The 17,326-nt window shown below is 37.7% G+C and overlaps 2 protein-coding genes and 1 pseudogene across 3 annotated transcripts; all 3 read right to left on the reverse strand.

The window, feature by feature from the left end:
• Positions 1-8,135: 8,135 nt before the first annotated feature.
• Positions 8,136-9,980, reverse strand: LOC148917312 (uncharacterized). The gene is made up of 2 exons (XM_089052403.1): positions 9,860-9,980; positions 8,136-8,863 (listed from the first exon to the last, which is right to left on the reverse strand). Exons 1-2 carry the CDS (start codon positions 9,978-9,980, stop codon positions 8,136-8,138), a joined length of 849 nt encoding a protein of 282 aa, XP_088908529.1.
• Positions 9,981-10,381: 401 nt separating this feature from the next.
• On the reverse strand, positions 10,382-13,339 carry LOC148917313 (sugar transporter ERD6-like 7; annotated as a pseudogene). The gene is made up of 13 exons (XR_016127003.1): positions 13,200-13,339; positions 12,753-12,924; positions 12,525-12,600; positions 12,381-12,445; positions 12,208-12,300; positions 12,019-12,099; positions 11,831-11,915; positions 11,694-11,737; positions 11,557-11,619; positions 11,404-11,465; positions 11,267-11,320; positions 11,096-11,155; positions 10,382-11,011 (listed from the first exon to the last, which is right to left on the reverse strand). The product of XR_016127003.1 is annotated as a sugar transporter ERD6-like 7 (transcript).
• A 1,214-nt stretch (positions 13,340-14,553) lies between these two features.
• LOC148917314 (uncharacterized) lies at positions 14,554-16,819 on the reverse strand. The gene is made up of 2 exons (XM_089052929.1): positions 15,421-16,819; positions 14,554-14,783 (listed from the first exon to the last, which is right to left on the reverse strand). Exons 1-2 carry the CDS (start codon positions 16,710-16,712, stop codon positions 14,780-14,782), a joined length of 1,296 nt encoding a protein of 431 aa, XP_088909055.1. The 5' UTR covers positions 16,713-16,819; the 3' UTR covers positions 14,554-14,779.
• Between the last annotated feature and the right edge of the window lie 507 nt (positions 16,820-17,326).

Genomic DNA, 17,326 nt, shown 5'->3' on the forward strand with positions numbered 1-17,326 from the left:
AGAGAGCGGAACAGGTGTTGCTGGTGGTGAGAGATGGCTGTCCGTAGCAAGGTTAGAAGGAGGTGGAGTAGTTGGAGGACCTGGAGATAAAGGAACATGAGGAGGCTCCAATAATGTGGGTGCAAGAGGTACTGACATGTGATCATAAGAGGACTTAGATAGAATATTAGTGTAAGAAAAGTCAGATTCATCAAAAGTAACGTTCCTTGAAATATACACTCGCCTAGAGATTGGTTCAAAGCACTTGTACCCCTTTTAGTGATTGTCATACCCGAGAAAAATACACTTAATAGACTTGGAGGAAAGTTTATGCTTGTTGTATGGCATTAAGTGTGGAAAACATGTACAACCAAAGGACTTGAGAAACTGGTAGTCAGGTGGGCGTTGGAACAACTTCTCATATGGTGAAACTTGACCAAGTTGTGCAGTTGGTAACCTGTTGATAAGAAACACAGCAGTAGAAAATGCTTCGAGCCAAAAACTCGAAGGTAAGTGTGATTGTGACAACAAGCAAAGTCCCATTTCAACAATATGTCTATGCTTACGCTCAACAATTCTGTTTTGCTATGGTGTGTAAGGGCATGAAATGTGATGTGTGATGCCGTGTTCATGAAGAAAATTAAGGAATAAACGGTTTGTGAATTCACCACCACCATCAATTTGTATTGTTTTAATATAATGGTTGTGTTGTTTTTCCACAAATCTTTTAAAGAAGACAAACGTTGTAAGCACATCGGATTTCTTTGCTAAAGGATAAAACCACACAAATCGAGTGTATTCAGCAACAATAGATAAATAATAACGATAACCAAAATTTGATGAGACTGGGGCTGGTCCCCATAAATCTAGATGAAGTACTGCAAGGGGTTCATGACCATATTCATTGGCTGATGGGTAGGATATTCATTGGCTGATGGGTAGGATGCTCTTTAGTCTAAGCAGCGGTTTGCCTACTTGTTCTCCAATCTTCCTGTGCTCCTACGCCATCAGCTTGCTAGTGTGTAATGAGCAGTTCCAGTATACACGCTAGCAATCCCAAGAGTTATGGCTAGGGATAATTACTTAAGAGTTCTAGATAACTTTCCTTCTCATGTAGTTATCTTTGTATATTTCATTCTTTATCTAATAGGAACCTTAATCAATTAAGGTTGCAGGCTTACCAGAATCTATATGCTACTGACAACGTAACATGCTTGTGTAGTATATGTGCAATTATTATAAATGATTCTGGAGGTTTTTATGGATGCCCTAGCTATGCAGAGCCCTCGCAGGGTTTCCATTCTAGCTACAGAATTCCAAGCAATTTATAGAGGAGTTTTATTTGCTGCAGATGTTGGTTTTTTCCCTCTCATCATAGAAACTGACTATTTTGAGGTTGTTACGATGATTAATTAAGGGGAGACCATTTGGGCTAATGTCGACAACATTGTGGATGACGTGAGAGTCTTGCTTATGTAATTTTCTTTAAAGGAAGATCAATTTCGACCTAGGGAGTTGTTTGGACCTAAATTGCACGCACCAACCCAACTAACTACTGGCCCATGTCAAAAGCAGGAGCTTGGGTTTTGTTTGATTAAAATCAGAAGTAAACCCAGATTATTTTAGAGGCCCAGACCTTTGTGAAAAAATTGCAAAAAATAAACTTACACGTTGGAGATTTATTACCATTAATGGTGATTTAATTTGGAAAAATCAGTTTCTAATTGGTTTAAAAATTAAGCCTGGTTTCTAAATCTCTCTAAAAGCTCACAATTTGATCATTGATCGGTGCACAATTACATATCATTTTGTATCATTCTAACTTATGATTTGGTCATGTTTTTTTGAGTTAAACTTGTGCTTTTAATCTCTTTTATCTTTGTTTTAGTGTATTAAGCTTTGAGACTCATTTAATGCATTTTGGAGTCAAGTTAGCTCAACAATTGTGTCTGCAGATCAGTCAACTTCAAGGATTACAATGTATTTGCTCAGGAAGAACCAGATAATGACCCATACATCATTGGAAAGTTGCGGAAGTCTAATTTCTGGAGCATTTTACGGTTCATGATTCCGAGTCTTCTAGAGGAAGTTATGCAAGTTTCGGCAGCATAATGTCCAATTCAGCAGCATCTGCATTGCTGGGCCAAAAATGAGATTTGAAGGTCTTTTCGATTTTTTCTTGAGCTGGACAGCATATGCTTGGAAAGATAAAACAAAGAGCTTCAAGATCCAGATTTTTCCAGATTTTTCAGATTGGAGGAACAAGCCCAAAACAAGCCCAAAAGGAGACTGCAATGCATTGTCATATATGACATATGCATGAGCTAATTGTTTGTGGTGGGATTTGTTTGTGGAGTTTTGCAGCAGACAAAGGAAATAAAAGAAGATGAAGTGGGAGCTGCAACACTAAGCCTAAAGACAAGAGGAATTGTTTTCAAATGCAATTGTGTGTTAGGAGAAGTGAGTGTGATTAGTGCACTCAATTGTATAATTAGATTTTTACTTCTCCTAGGCCTATAAATAGTGAGGTTCTTCAAGCTTGTAAACACACCCCAAGGGGGGGAGCCCTCAAACACTTCTCTAGAGCTCCTCTCCCTTTCCTTCTCTCCTTTCTCTTTCTCAAACACTTTTCCCCCTTGACTTCTCCCTTCTCTTTCTCAAACACTTTCTCCCCCTTCTCTTCTTCTAAATTCTTCAAACACTTTCTTTTCTCTTCCAAAATTCTCCACTTTACACTCAGAGGTGTATTATTGTGGACAGTTAATGATTTTCCTGCCTATAGGAACTTATCTGGTTGTCTCGTTAAAGGATATAAAACTTGTCCAATATGCGGCGATGATACACCTAGTCATAGGTTGAAAAATGGCCACAAAATTTGTTACATTGGGTATAGAAAATGGTTACCAATCAATCATCCATATCGGAGGCACCGTGCAGCTTTTAAGGGGAAACCTGAATATGGCACGCCTCCCGAGCCATTAAACGGAGAAGAAGTGTTGCACATTGTTGAAGATATTAATTACATATGGGGCTCGAAAAATGGGGGAAGTGTTGGTGAGAATGATAGTGACAGAGTTTGTTGGAAGAAGAAATCAAAATTCTTTGATCTCGAGTATTGGAAATATCTTCATGTGAGGCATGTCCTAGATGTTATGCATATTGAGAAGAATGTTTGCGATAGTATCATTGGTACATTGCTGGAAATCCCTGGAAAAAATAAAGATGGAATTGCTGCTCGGTTAGATTTATTGAACATGGGGGTCAAAACTGATTTGCAACCCAAATATGGACAAAGACGTACTCGCTTGCCTCCAAGGCCTTGGAATTTGTCAAAAGCAGAGAAGAGAGCAGTTTGCAATTCTTTCTATGGTATGAAGGTCCCTGAAGGTTATTGTTCAAATATTAAAAATCTTGTATCTTTAAAAGATTCAAGACTTCTTGGACTTAAATCTCATGATTGTCATACCTTGATGCAAAAATTGCTCCCTGTGGCAATTTGTTCTGTTTTGGAGAAGCCTGCAAGGTATGCAATAACTCGATTGTGCTTCTTCGTCAATACTATATGTGCAAAGACGGTAGATGTTTCCAAGCTAGATAAGTTGGAAGAAGATGTAGTAGTTACTTTGTGTTTGCTTGAGAAGTACTTTTCACCTTCATTCTTTAATATCATGGTTCATCTAGTAGTACATCTTGTCAGAGAAGTTCGTCTATGTGGCCCAGAATATTTTAGATGGATGTATGCATTTGAAAGGTATATGAAAGTGCTAAAAGGGTATGTTCAGAACCATACTTTTCTGGAATGTTGCATTGCTGAGCGGTATATAGCTGAAGAAGCTGTGGAGTTTTGCACCGAGCATTTATCTGATGTTAATACAGTTGGAGTGCCTTCAAGCCAGAAGATGGGAGTTTCGAAGCCATTATCAGGTTGCACAGTAAGCTTAGTTGATCGGGACTTGTTAAACCATGCACATCTATATGTCTTGGAGAATACGGAGGAAGTCCTACCTTATATCGAGTACGTATGACTTTTATTTTTCATATAGAGCCATTTTAAATATTATTATTGCTTATGTTAATCTTATATACAAGGAACCATAATGCTTAATTTTTTCGTATCAATGTAGGGAACATATGATCCACATCAAGACCACTTATCCAAAATTTAGAAAGAGAACAAAGTGGCTGCAAGATAAGCACAATAACACTTTCATTCAATGACTTCACTATAATGTATATATATGTTATTGAATGACATGCATATTCAACTTTTAATTTTCTTCCATTCTATATGTTAGATTGAATTAAGATATATATGATTAATTTGCAGGTTCAAAGTGAACTTAATGGGGAAGAGCATAATGGCGTATCAGAAAATTTGAGGTGGCTATTAGCTGGTCCAAGCATGGCAGTGTCATCATATAGGAGCTATCTTATTAATGGTGTTAAATTTAACACCAAGGCACAAGATGATGTGCGAACTGTCCAAAATAGTGGAGTTTATTTGTTTGCACATACTATGCAAGTTGCTAGTGCTAAGGATAAAACCCTATTGTCTCCAATATAGGTTTTTATGCTGTTATTCAAGAAATTTGGGACCTTGACTACCAAAAGTTTAGAATCTCAGTCTTGAGGTGTGATTGGATAGATAACACTTCGGGCCTTGTAGTCGACGAACTTGAATTTACCCTTGTAGATCTGAGAAAAATTTGACATAGGAATGACCAATTTGTTATGGCCCAATGCATCGTGGTTGGTCGGTAGTGTTGTCAATGCCTAATAGAGAATATAATAATGTTATTGGTGATGATGTGTTAGGTGATACTAGAATTAAGTGTGAGCCATTTACTAGAGGGATACCAAATGTTGATACATTTGATGACTTAGTGGGTGAGTTTGGGAATGAAAATATTAGAGATGGGTGTGAAGACATATGGATTGATTGATTGTTGTAATGTATGACATTAGTTATTCAGCTAATTGTATGACATTAATTAATAATTCTGTACAACATTTTAATTCTGATCACATTTTCATTATGCAGGCTTTGGGCATGACAAATCAAAAATTAAAAATGCTGGGTTAAAGCTGTAAAGTACGATGGTTCGGTAAAAAAATTGGAAACACAGACGTCTAAGATAAAAACAACGTCGGGTTTTAAAAAGGCAAAAGACCGTAAAATAAAAGAACAGACATCTGAAAAAAAAAAAAATGAAGACGATTTGCTTAAAATAAACCGTCGTCTAAAGAGAGGAATGAACCAAAATAAACCATTCTCCAAAATTGGAGACATTCTTGACACTAAAAATTGGAGACATTCTTGACACTGAAAATGAAGTTACATTCCACATTTACACCCAACCACACCGACCAATGCAGTAAACCATGAAAGTCAAGAAATTTCATCCAAGCACACGCCTTCAGCATATAATCTTATCCAATGGAGATCTGACAAAGGCAGCAATCTTCAAACGTGGACAAATGCCACTAACGTGTAACTGAGACAACTCCAATGAAGAACAAGGTGGCTATTGAGTTGAAATCATAGAGATCCCCAAGGGATCGCAACTCTCCAAGAGCTAATCCAGCCTGAGGGAAAAAACAGAGTCAGAGATACATAGGCATAACCAGTGACACTTTAGTACATTATGAACGCAAGAGAACTCAGATTAATCACTATTATAATTGTCCTTCATAGATTAGGCCTAACTCTATCTCAAAACCTTAATATGTTGGTAGCAGGTGGTTTGAGCTCCAACCACTTCGTGAAATTAACCAAAATAAACCATTCTCCAAAATTGATGCTTTCTCTTCCAAAATTAGAAAACTAACAATATTGCTAAAGACGATTTTATTTTTTTCTGCATGGGTAAACAGTGCAGATTGAGATGACAGAGATGAAGGTATAATGATCTTCCTCTATTCAAAAAATAACAATCATATATGTTTTTGCATAGTGATTTTTATTGTGTCATTTGAGCATAGAATCCTTCAGGATTTGAGTAGAGTTCTAATAATTCCTTGTGATGTTCTGAGACCACAATTGAACTTCATAATTTAACCCAAAATTTTCATAGAAGTGAAAGACACATACCCTGACAGTGACATAACCAGCTGGTATCAGACTAATTATGGTTGCCAGGAAGAAAATTTGATAGGGTGCATCAACTATTGGTGAAGCAAGATTAATAAACGTGTTTGGCAAGGTGGGGGTCAATCGTAGAAACAACAGGTAGTTCAAAAGTCCCTATCTTCTTTTAGCCACCTAGAAGAAAAAATAAATGACTTACTCCTATATCAATGAGAGATATGGAGACATTTGAATTTACCTGGTTTTGGAAAAACTGCAGTTTGTCAGACTAAAGAGAGAAGACAACTTTGACAAGAAATAAGAAGAAGATGCACTAGCAGTGGCATTGAAAACTACCAAAGCTACACCTTTGACCCAAAAGGGGAAGCAGCAAGCAAGGACATGAATACAGTACCAGGGCAAAAACAAAAACCTCCCAACCTATAGGGTCATTTACGAGTTCATACTCGATTTTGGGGACATTTACCAGGTATATACTCAACGTCACATAAACCCTACAATTTGACCCCTCCGTTGGTGAGATCGTCAAAAAATCCATTATCTGCCTATGTGGCATTTGTGGAGCCCATTTTTTAACTGACATGGACTCCACATAAGAAATAAAATTAATAAAATGAATGAAAAAAATCTAAAAACCCAAAAAACATCTTTTCCCATTTTCCCGCCTTCCAGCCCAACCTCCAACCCACCCCACCGCCATTAGATCTCGACTCTTCCCAATCTAGATCAAGTCGCCATCTGGCCCCACCTCCCCCAACAAAAACACATTTGGTTTCACCTCCATGGTCCTCTTGTATGGTCACTGAAGCTTGTGAACTTTGTTCTTTGATTCAAATTTACATATCTGCAACTATGCTTGTTCGTTGATTTTTTTGTTTTTTTTTGTTTTTGTTTTGTTTGTTTTGTTTGTTTTTCTGTTTGAGTATCAAGGATCTGGTTGCACGGCCCCAAACCTCTTATTCGAACACGGCCTTGTGCCACCCAAATCTAAGCAACAAGTCGAGTCGTGTTCGTACATTGATGATGTCGAGGAGGGTTTGGATCGGGATGGCTTCGCTGTGTAGGGGGTTTTGAAGGGAGAAGATATATATATTTTTTATCAATCAGAGTTGGTTTTGCTTGCTCCAATGACAGAATACTCGCTCCCCAAGGATTCTTATTTTCTTGGATTTGATAGCTCAACTTAGTAAGTTACCAATCCCTCACTCTTTCTCTCTGGTTCGATTTCGTTCTTTGATGCTTCTAAGATGAAATTGGTTTTATTTTATGTTTGAATATTGCATGTGTTTTGGATGAAGAGAATGTGGAACCACAAGGTCACTCGCATCCGCTTGACCCTTTTAGCTATGGACTTTACTCAAACATCTTTGGAGATCTAGAGCGTTTTGACTCGGCTACAATGGCGGTTGGATGGGTGACTGGTGGGCAGTGGCGGAGCCAAGAATCTTACCACAAGGGGTCTTAGTGTAAAAGTCCAAATAAAAATTTAGGATGGAAAAAACATATTGAAAATGAAATCATAGTACTTTCATTCATAATTCATAACGGAAACAATATTACAAGCCATAATTGTCCATGACGAGGTTTCATATTTTGAAAACGAAGCATTATAGTTTCATTTTCAATACAAGCAAAAATATCTCTCTCAATATAAACAAGCAAGCTACCATTCAACCATTGATCTCCCATTTTGTTCCTAAGTGGACCCTTAACAATATTCATGACAGAAAATGCTCTCTCCACTGAAACAGTTGCAACCGGTAAAACTAAAGACAATGTAATGAGCAAATAGACATAATTGAACACTTGATGCATTCTTGTTTCCACCATTTTTTTTTTTGCAAGATCACCAATCCCTTCCAATTGAGAGAAATCACTACTGGAACGCACATAATAAATATAAATCTCAAGTTGATCTTCAAGTGTCAAACGATCCTCATTCGAAAAGTCTTGAGGATAAAATTGAGCAAGACGAAGTAACTTTGATTTATCAAAAGCTACAAATGAATCTTTCGGACTCAAACATGCCAAACAAATAAGCAATTCGGTATTTACCTCATTAAAGCGATCATCTAACTCCATTCAACTCACCTCTCATATTGCTAGCACCATCATAACCTTGTCCTCGTAGCTTGGAAAGGCTCAAACCATTGCTAGAAAAGAATGTGTCAATAGCATCCTTTAGTGAACTTGAAGTAGTGTTAGTAACATATTGGATACCCACAAATCTTTCAATTACATTCCCTTTGTCATCCACATAACGCAACACCATAGCCATTTGCTCTTTCACCGACACATCATGTGCTTCATCCACCAATATTGAAAAGAATCTATCTTTTAGACCATCCATGATAGCATCAAGTGTTTCAAGGGCACATGAATTCACAATTTCTTTTTGAATGCAAGGAGCTAGTAATTTGAGATTCCCCGGACCATTTTCCATCACAACTTCTCTAACTTTATCATCATTATCTGCAAGGAATTGCAATAGCTCCAAGTAATTTCCCTTATTGCTTGAAGTGACACTTTCATCATGGCCACGAAAAGCAAGACCTTGTCGCAATAAAAACTTAGTGCACTTGATTGATGCATTCAAGCATGTGCGATAAACCTTACGAGCTTGGTCAGAGTGTTTGCTCACTGCCATTTCAATATGTGTATTTTGATTCATCAAATTTGTAGCAGCTTCTCTAGCCTTATTATGAACACTCCCAACCGGTCCAACATGCATCTTAAATCTTTCTCTCCCTTTCTTCCAATTCTTAAATCCATCTCTAGTGAAAGCTTCACTACCCACTTGTTCAAAATTGGTTTTAAAGATATAGCAATAGAGACAAAATGCCGCATCTTTAGATATACTATACTCAACCAATCAAACTCATCAAACCATTGGGGAATGAAGCGTCGATTAATTCCCGACATATTAGTTATTGGGAAATTATGACCTCTAGGTTGACAAAGTCCTTTTTGTAGATATGATCTTCGGACCTCATCTCTCATATTAGCATCATAATCTATCATTCGAATTCTTAATCCAGGGTCTGCTTGAAGATTACCCAAAACACCATATGACTTTGTCTTGAACTTTGAGTTCTTGAACTACCAACATTATTTGAACAATCAAAATTATCCGAACTACCTGAACTCGATGATGACTTTCTCTTAAAAAACTGTTCCATAATAATTCTACATATACAAAATAATGAAAATAAAAACTCACAATATAAACAAACCATCAATATAATCAAAATAAATATGAATTGAATTTCAATTAAATTAAATATATTCTACATATACAAAATAATGAAAATAAAAACACACAATATAATCAAACCACCAATAGAATCAAAATAAATATGAATTAGGTTTAAATTAAATTAAATATATCATACATAGTAACATAGGGTTTAGAACTTACTTGAATTGTGAAATTTCACAATAACAATGAGCAAATACAAAGAGAGTAGCTGGCGACGACGACGAAGGCAGACAAAGGCACCTCAATGGCGGCAAGGGAGGAGATGGAGTTGAGGGTTTTGTTGTTGGGGAAGGGATTGAGTTGGGAACTTAGGGTTGGAGGAGAAAACAAAAGAAAATTGGGGATTTTGGAATGGAGGAATCAGTCTGCTGTCGAAGCAATGGCTAGAGGATACATTGGTCATTATTTTTCTTCAGACTGGCCCAAAACGACATAGTTTTGGCGAGTCATTTAAAAATTCCTAGGCCAAAACGACGCTTTTCCCAGTTATTTTAAAAAAAACTCGCCACACCTTCTTCTTCTTCACTGCGAACCTTCCTTCTTCTTTCGGACATTTCGTCGACCACTTGGTGTGTAGTTCCAAGAGGTCGCACCAGTAGCTCCAAGGACCTCTAAGCTTATTTCCATGGCTTCCAAGAGATCGTGCGACCCCATTGACCCCACTGTGGCTCCGCCTCTGCTAGTGGGTTTATGGTTGGGGTTGGGGGCAGGGGAGGTATTAATGTTGGAGGAGAGACGAGAAATAATGGGTGGTGGTTTGGTTGGCTAGAATGACTGGCTTTGCTAGGTAGGGAGAGGAGATATATTTTTTTAACAACTTTCTTGAGTTTTAAATTTTAATGATTTTAATATTTTAAAATTAATTTGAAAAAGTAGAAATTTTTTTATTTATGATTTGTTTGTCCATTTGGAGGCCTATGTCATTAAAAAATAGAATCCACATTCACCACGACAGCATTTAATAGATTAACTAACAATTTAGCTAACAGAAGAAGTAAATTGTAGTGTTTCCGTTACGTTGAGTATGCACGGATAAATGTCCCCAAAATCAAATATGAACTCATAAATAACCCTATAGGTTGGGGGATTTTATGTAGTTTATCCAAATAAATAAACCAATCAATGCCAAACAGTCATTGCAACAAATGAAAAGGAAGTAGAGACAATGTTTTTGTGGGATAAACAGTAGCAGTACAATATTTTTGTGGTTTGGAAGCCTCTCAATATTCCATCAACCAATGTGCCGACTGTGCTGTCAAAATTTTCAACGACAATGAATGACCACAAAAAATGCTCTTCATTTCTTTTATTTTTTTTTTAATTCTTCCTTCACTTCTCTATTTAGTAATGTCTCATTGGATTTGTTCCAGGGTTTTCCCTTTTGTTTCCAGTACCATCAAGATCACGAACAATATAGCCAAAGCATTGATGGCTGCACACAGAATGAAGGTACCTTAAAATAGAGACATGTAATGAGTTATTACCATGTATAATCAGATTTCCTTTATAAATTAACTCTACTAAATATTACTCTCTAGTTTTTATAATAAGAAAAAGAAAAGGTATTTCCCATAGGAGCTCTAACTCATAAGAAAGTTGAAAGTGTAGGAACACAACCATGTACCAAGCCAGTTCACTAAAGTTGCAAAGCTTCCAGCCTGCCCTTTAATATTTATAGGGAATATCTGCAGCAGTTGGAAATTTATTCAGATAAGTGACATGATCGATTACGGACAGTTAGATGAGTAAATGTTGCAAATTTTATATACCGCAGACATCACAATCCAAGGAACTGCTCCCATTCGTATTGAGAAGGATCCTATATATATCTGAATCCAGAAACAAATTGTTAAAATAAATATAAGAGAAAAAATGGAAACTCAATGTTAAAAGAGAACGATCTGCGAGAATAATATATTTCAACAAGGCTCATCAGTTACCAGTATGCCAGTTACAGCAAGTATGGGAGTTGCCGTGAGTGCCAATTCATGAACCTGGTTCACAAAGAGCCTTTCGTCACGTTATGTTGGATAAACCTAAACAGAGAGACGTTAGGGTGTCACTGATTGAGGATTACTTTCAGAAAGAATGAAATGGCAGTCAGAGAAGAGAGCCAAGTACCAACCCTGACGCAGACACCTAGAATAAATTGGAAAAAGTTAAACCTTCTGAATGTGAATAGCAACTTTTCTCAGCAAATTCTCAGAACAAAAACCATGCACCAATTTACCAAAATTAGAGGCTTTCGTCCGGCTTTATCCATTACGGATGCAGCAACGGCAGTAACCACAACCTGTAAAGCAGAACCGCATCAAGATGCTTTAGTGGATAAAAATTAAAAGATCTGTCACAGTAGAGATTTAGAACCTAAAGAATAGCGTAAGTTATAGTTCCAACGCTGGAAGAAAATCCTGAAGTAGATACAGAAAGGTACATTGAAGTTGTAGATACTGAAAACATGGATTGTAGTAGTGCCAGAATGCCAAGCTATTCTTTCTTTCTACCTGCTTGTTCAAAGATATTGATGACATAGAAACAGACCCCATTGATTCCTCCCAATTGTTGAAAGACCATCAACCCAACTGCAATCTGATCAAACAAAGATTAATAGCAAAGAAAGGTCTAACCAGAAAGGCAAAGAAAGGAAAAAGCAAAAACTGACAGTACAAACGGTGTAGAAAGAAGCCCTTACCATGACTGAGTGCAAGTATCTCCTTTGAAACAAATCCAGCAATTTGGCTTTAGGGAGCCGGTCAAGAGTTAGGATATAATCCTATCAAGGTATTTACATGTTATTCCATAACATATATGATCATCCTGATGCTCCAAGAGATTGTCAACGTAGGCTAGGAAATGGAGTTGAGGAGTTGAAAATAAGAACCTGTATTTCTGCTGCTTCATGAGATATGTCAGCATCTTTGCCACGAAGTTTCTACAGTGCCATTTCAAACTCTCTCTGGCATCCTGTTTTCGCCTGAATTGATGAGGAAGTCATCAACTTGTTGAATGTTGCCATTATATAACTACAAAAAGAAAAAGAAAAGTAGTTCTTACCAACCATCTTGGAGACTCGGGAATGAAAAAGAGACCGAAAATGGTCACTGCACAGGGAACTAGTCCTGCAATCACCACACAAATGAGCACTCTACTACTATTTTAGATAAGTATTCTAAAGCACAGTCTGTCTAAGTAAATCACCGATTAATGCCAAAGCCCTCCAGCTTACTAGTACCCCAAGTATGAAGGAAATTGACACTCCAGAAATGATCATTAACTATAAAATAAGCAGAAGACAAAGTTAGATATGATCTAATCCAAACCCATAAAGTTTGTTGTTGAACTAACACATCAATTTCTTGCTAAAAATATCAAAGCTAACTCACAAAAGAATAGGTTCAAGGATTGCACTTCTTGTTACATGTTTACCTGATTTATAGCAGTGAATCTTCCTCGAAGATTTTTGGGTGCAATTTCAGCTATGAAAACAGGTACCTTATTATCCAGGAATTGAAATAAACCTCTGATAAATATCAAGAGCTGTATGTATGCACATACATACACATAAACAAATGGGGAATCTTTACAAAGAAAACTGATCCTTTTTTAATAAAGAAGACCACTCCAAGATTTAAAATATACTTTAATATATCTTATTTAGCTCCAGCACTAAAAACCCATATGCAATTGCTCAGCTATGTGAGAACAGGACCAATAGAACAACAACCCAGAAACATACAATTGAAAGAATCCCAAAAGAAACACACACATATTGAAAAGCTCACAAAATGATTTCAATAAAAACAGAAACGCAAAGGTCCAAATGTAATCAGAACAGAAGAGTTATAAATAAATACATGGATGCCCCGTTTCAACAATCCGAGACAAGAATCCGATAGCCCACTGCGGCAAGAATGGACATTTTGGAACTGATCCACATCGAGCTCCTTGTTAATGATTCCCACAGTGAAGTAAATGCTATCAGAAGGCAGCAAATCGACTCTGATTTCGTCCATTGTGTCCATTATTTCTTCTTTTGGAAAGAAAAAAATGAAGGATTAAAACTTAATGAACATGTATTCATGGCTTTGGCTAAGCTTTTATTTTTCTAGGTTGGATTTGTAAGACGAGATAGGGGATAAAGATTGATATTTTATTTTATTTTGGGAAATTGACACAGAGATGGGTTTCGCGAGAGGGAGAAACAGAGTGGTGGTGATCATGGAGCGACGATGGAGAGATAAAACGAGGAGAAAGGAAGAGAGAACTGTGAGAGAGAGCTGAGACACAGAGAGCGAAGTCAGAAGTGTTCAGTCAGCAATCAATGGCCAATAACTCCACAATAGATATGCTTTTATATGGAGGGCAATTAGGTAATTTCAAGTCCCTAAGTGATTATATCGGAACAAGATTTGTAAAGTGATCATTTGAGAATGAAAGTTGTGAAAAGTGATTATATCAGTATATTTCCCAAGATTTTATTCTATCTGTACTCAATCCATTCTCTTTCATGATTAAGGTCTCTAAAAAATAAAGGAAGCAAAGAGGACCAAGTGAGCAGGAAACAGAAAATAAACTCGTAGGAGAACATGCTACCATTCAGAAAGAGATTGACATCCCCACCCAATGGTGAACATTAATTCAACAGATGTTAGTGTGACAGAGAACAGAAGCCTAACCAGGAGTCCAGTTGGGAAAGAAGACATCAAATTCCTGCTCAGTGTGATGACTGCTAAAATGGTACAGAAAACAATCCATGATCCAAGCTTTTTTTATTTCTTGTTTATCTTATTTGACTGATCCTTTAACTTGGCATTGGTATACCTGATCTCAGCTGAAGAAAGATGAGTGTTTGAGTTGTACCTGCATAGTAGTAGTTAGGCCACATCCAGCTTACTGAAATCTTTTGGGGCAAAAATGGGCAATCAAAGATTTAAGGATGAGGGGGATTGTAGTCGTCTAATTGCGAAAGTTCTTGATCCTGATGGTAAAGTTTTGCTAGCTCCAATTTCCAACAAGCTTAGACAGCTTGGACTCAAAATGTGGCGATCAAGCCTCCATATATGTTGTCCTGGGAGGGTTTAGGGGGAGGTCCAAAACATGTAGACTTAGTGCACTTCATGAAACACAAAGGTGTATTTTATTTAGAGTTGTGCTTAGCTGAAACTTGAGACTTTGACCATGTGAGATAAGGTGAGCCGTTTAACCATAACAAATGAAGAAACGTGAATGAACAAACGAGACCAATATTCGAATAAATAGATTACTAAAGTGGCACGATACAGCCCATTCTTGAGTTTTGATTGGAACCAAAAAGCATATCAAAAAGTTTTGTTTTCTTGCAATTACAAAAGCACAGTCAACCAGACCACAAATATCTTATCTTAAATAAGCTAAGACAACACTAACTAGCTTGCAAGGTCCTCTCCTCATAGCATGAATCTTCTCTTGACAATTTACCTGTCCCAAAAAATACATAAATAACAAAATTTGAGCAAACCCTCCATAATGAACTAACCGAAAGTGAAGAAATCAACATTAGATTAGAGTCCAGTAAAAACAATAGTAAGATTGTTATAAGTAATCACAATTCCACACCTAGCATTTGAAATGGCAGGATACTAGCTGGCATTGCATATGTAACAAAAACATATAAGACATATGTGGCAAAAGTTGTGCCACCCTAACATAGTGCACATTCTTGTATGCGTTACTATAACCCACAGAGATTTGACACCAAGGTACAACAAGGAAACAATATTAAAATGCATAGAGGGAGAGTGAATTATACAAATTCTCGACCACTAGAAATAAGCATGATTTCCTCACAACCAGTTAACAAACACTCAAAGAAACTACGAACATAGGAAAAAAAAGGAGACCCTTCGTACTTCATCCACGTTCAATATTTTGCAGGAACTTGCAAAGACAGATATAACTAGCTTTCCTCTATCTGTACCTATTTATGTGCATATCTCGTATTACAATCAGATTGTTATATGACTAAAGCACTGCAATATATTCACACAATATAACCGTATCATAGAACAGATTACCCATATATAATGCAGAGTTATGTAGGCATAAAACAACTTACAGAACAAAAGCACCAATCATGGTAGACGATGTGATATCGCAATTAAAATAGCGAGTATGCACATGTTTGATGTCCGGCGGTGAGAATTCAAAGGTTAAGACCATAACCCGCAACTTCTCAGTCGTAGATAAGGTCATAACCAAGCAGACTTTTTGACCCGCTAGTTGGATAAAACTGTGATCAAGTGGTTCATATGGTTCACGAAATTCAACAGGTATATCTTGCGGCAGAGGCAGTTCTTTGATAACTTCACCATGATCAGCCCCAATGAAGTGGACAATAATCGCCCTTCTAAATGTAAATGTGAACAAGAAATAGCCATTGTTATCCGGCACGACCAAAGCTTTTCCTTTAAAGGGGAGACTACGACCATAGAAAAACCTAGGGGTACCAATTTCTATCCATCCTGCGTCATTCTCGGTGTCAAAACCATAAACCACAGGGATGTTGGGAGTTGACATAAGGATAAAATTACCCATGATTGCAAAGGAGGAGTCCGTGATGTCTCCCTTTTCAAGAATTGGAGGTGCAGGAAGCGGAGACCATTTCTTAAAGTTGGGGTCGAATACCTGGAAGTAAGTAGGCGTACTAACCCTAAAGAATTCCGTCTCACGGGCGAGAGCATAGAGTTTCCCCGAAACCTCCACCAGCAGGGGATCACAGATCCCTTTTCCAAACATTTCCCCAAACATACGCTCTCTGCCACTCATTTTGATTGTGGGATTCGGATCCCGAGTCTCAAATCCATATACAGCACTACTCGAGTCTGGTCCGAATCGCCACTTAAGGGGATCGGGCACTGTTGTGATGTTGAATTTCAAGCCTCCGGCGAAAACAATTTGAGATCCAAAGACACCGCAACCCATATCGACGGGAAGAAACTCGCCGGTGAGAGAAGCCCGATAGCATAATTCACTATTGCCCTTGGAGCAAGCGGCGCATTCGGTTCTGGTTGTCGTATCATCCGGATGGTTTAATTCACAGCAATCCTCCTCATCGGGGGCTTTGAGGGACGACAGGCATGGGCATTTGATTCTATCACCATCACCACCAATAGCAGTAGGATTAAGAGGAAGATCGGAATGACCAATAGCAGTAGGATCAGGATTAGGTTTAGGTTTAGGATTGGTAGGAAGAACGGGATCAAAGCTGCAGGAGCATGATGACGAAAACAAATCACCCAATTTGATGGAATGGATAACGTAAGAAACACTCACATTATTCAAAACCATGGAACATATATATAAGGATCTCTCATCATTCGACCTTAATGGTCCCGTCAGATCTTCCATGCCTCCGCCGCCGCCGCTTGACGCCCTACACCACTTGCTTGATATGCTAAGATATCCACCCAAAAGCCCTAGGCGTTTTCGATTTCTCAAGTTTCACACTGCCTTTTTACTATGTTATTCAACCTAAAAACAAAAGATTTGGGCCACACTGCAAGGAGAGCCCATTGATACAAATTTGAGAGTCTGGCCCTGAATATCTCTTTGACAAAAACCCAATCACACACATCCTATCCCTTGCATTGCAACACATTTTTCAATAGGGTGGGCATTCAAACTAGAAAACCGAAAAATCGAATTGACCAAAAATTGGACCAAGTTTGTAATAACCCAATCCTAAATTAGTATTTAATTATTAGAATATTCAAGTAAAAGACAATTTTACTCTGATGATATTTTAATGGGTTTAAAGTTGACTTTTGTTAGGGAAAGAATTTGGGGATCTGGGGATTTGGGTGGTACCATTGCTTAGAGCTCGACGATACGAGTTCGTAGACATGCGGCTCGCCCAATTCCGAGTTGTAATGCGGGAGGAAATGTCCAAGTTGTAGCTATAGCGTTATAGTGCCGGGTCTTCTTCTTCCTTGTGATATAACCAGATTTTCTGGTTATGATTA

The sequence above is a fragment of the Prunus mume genome, linkage group LG5, assembly GCF_029339155.1.
Source record: "Prunus mume cultivar Tortuosa linkage group LG5, ASM2933915v1, whole genome shotgun sequence".
NCBI classification, from domain to species: domain Eukaryota; kingdom Viridiplantae; phylum Streptophyta; class Magnoliopsida; order Rosales; family Rosaceae; genus Prunus; species Prunus mume.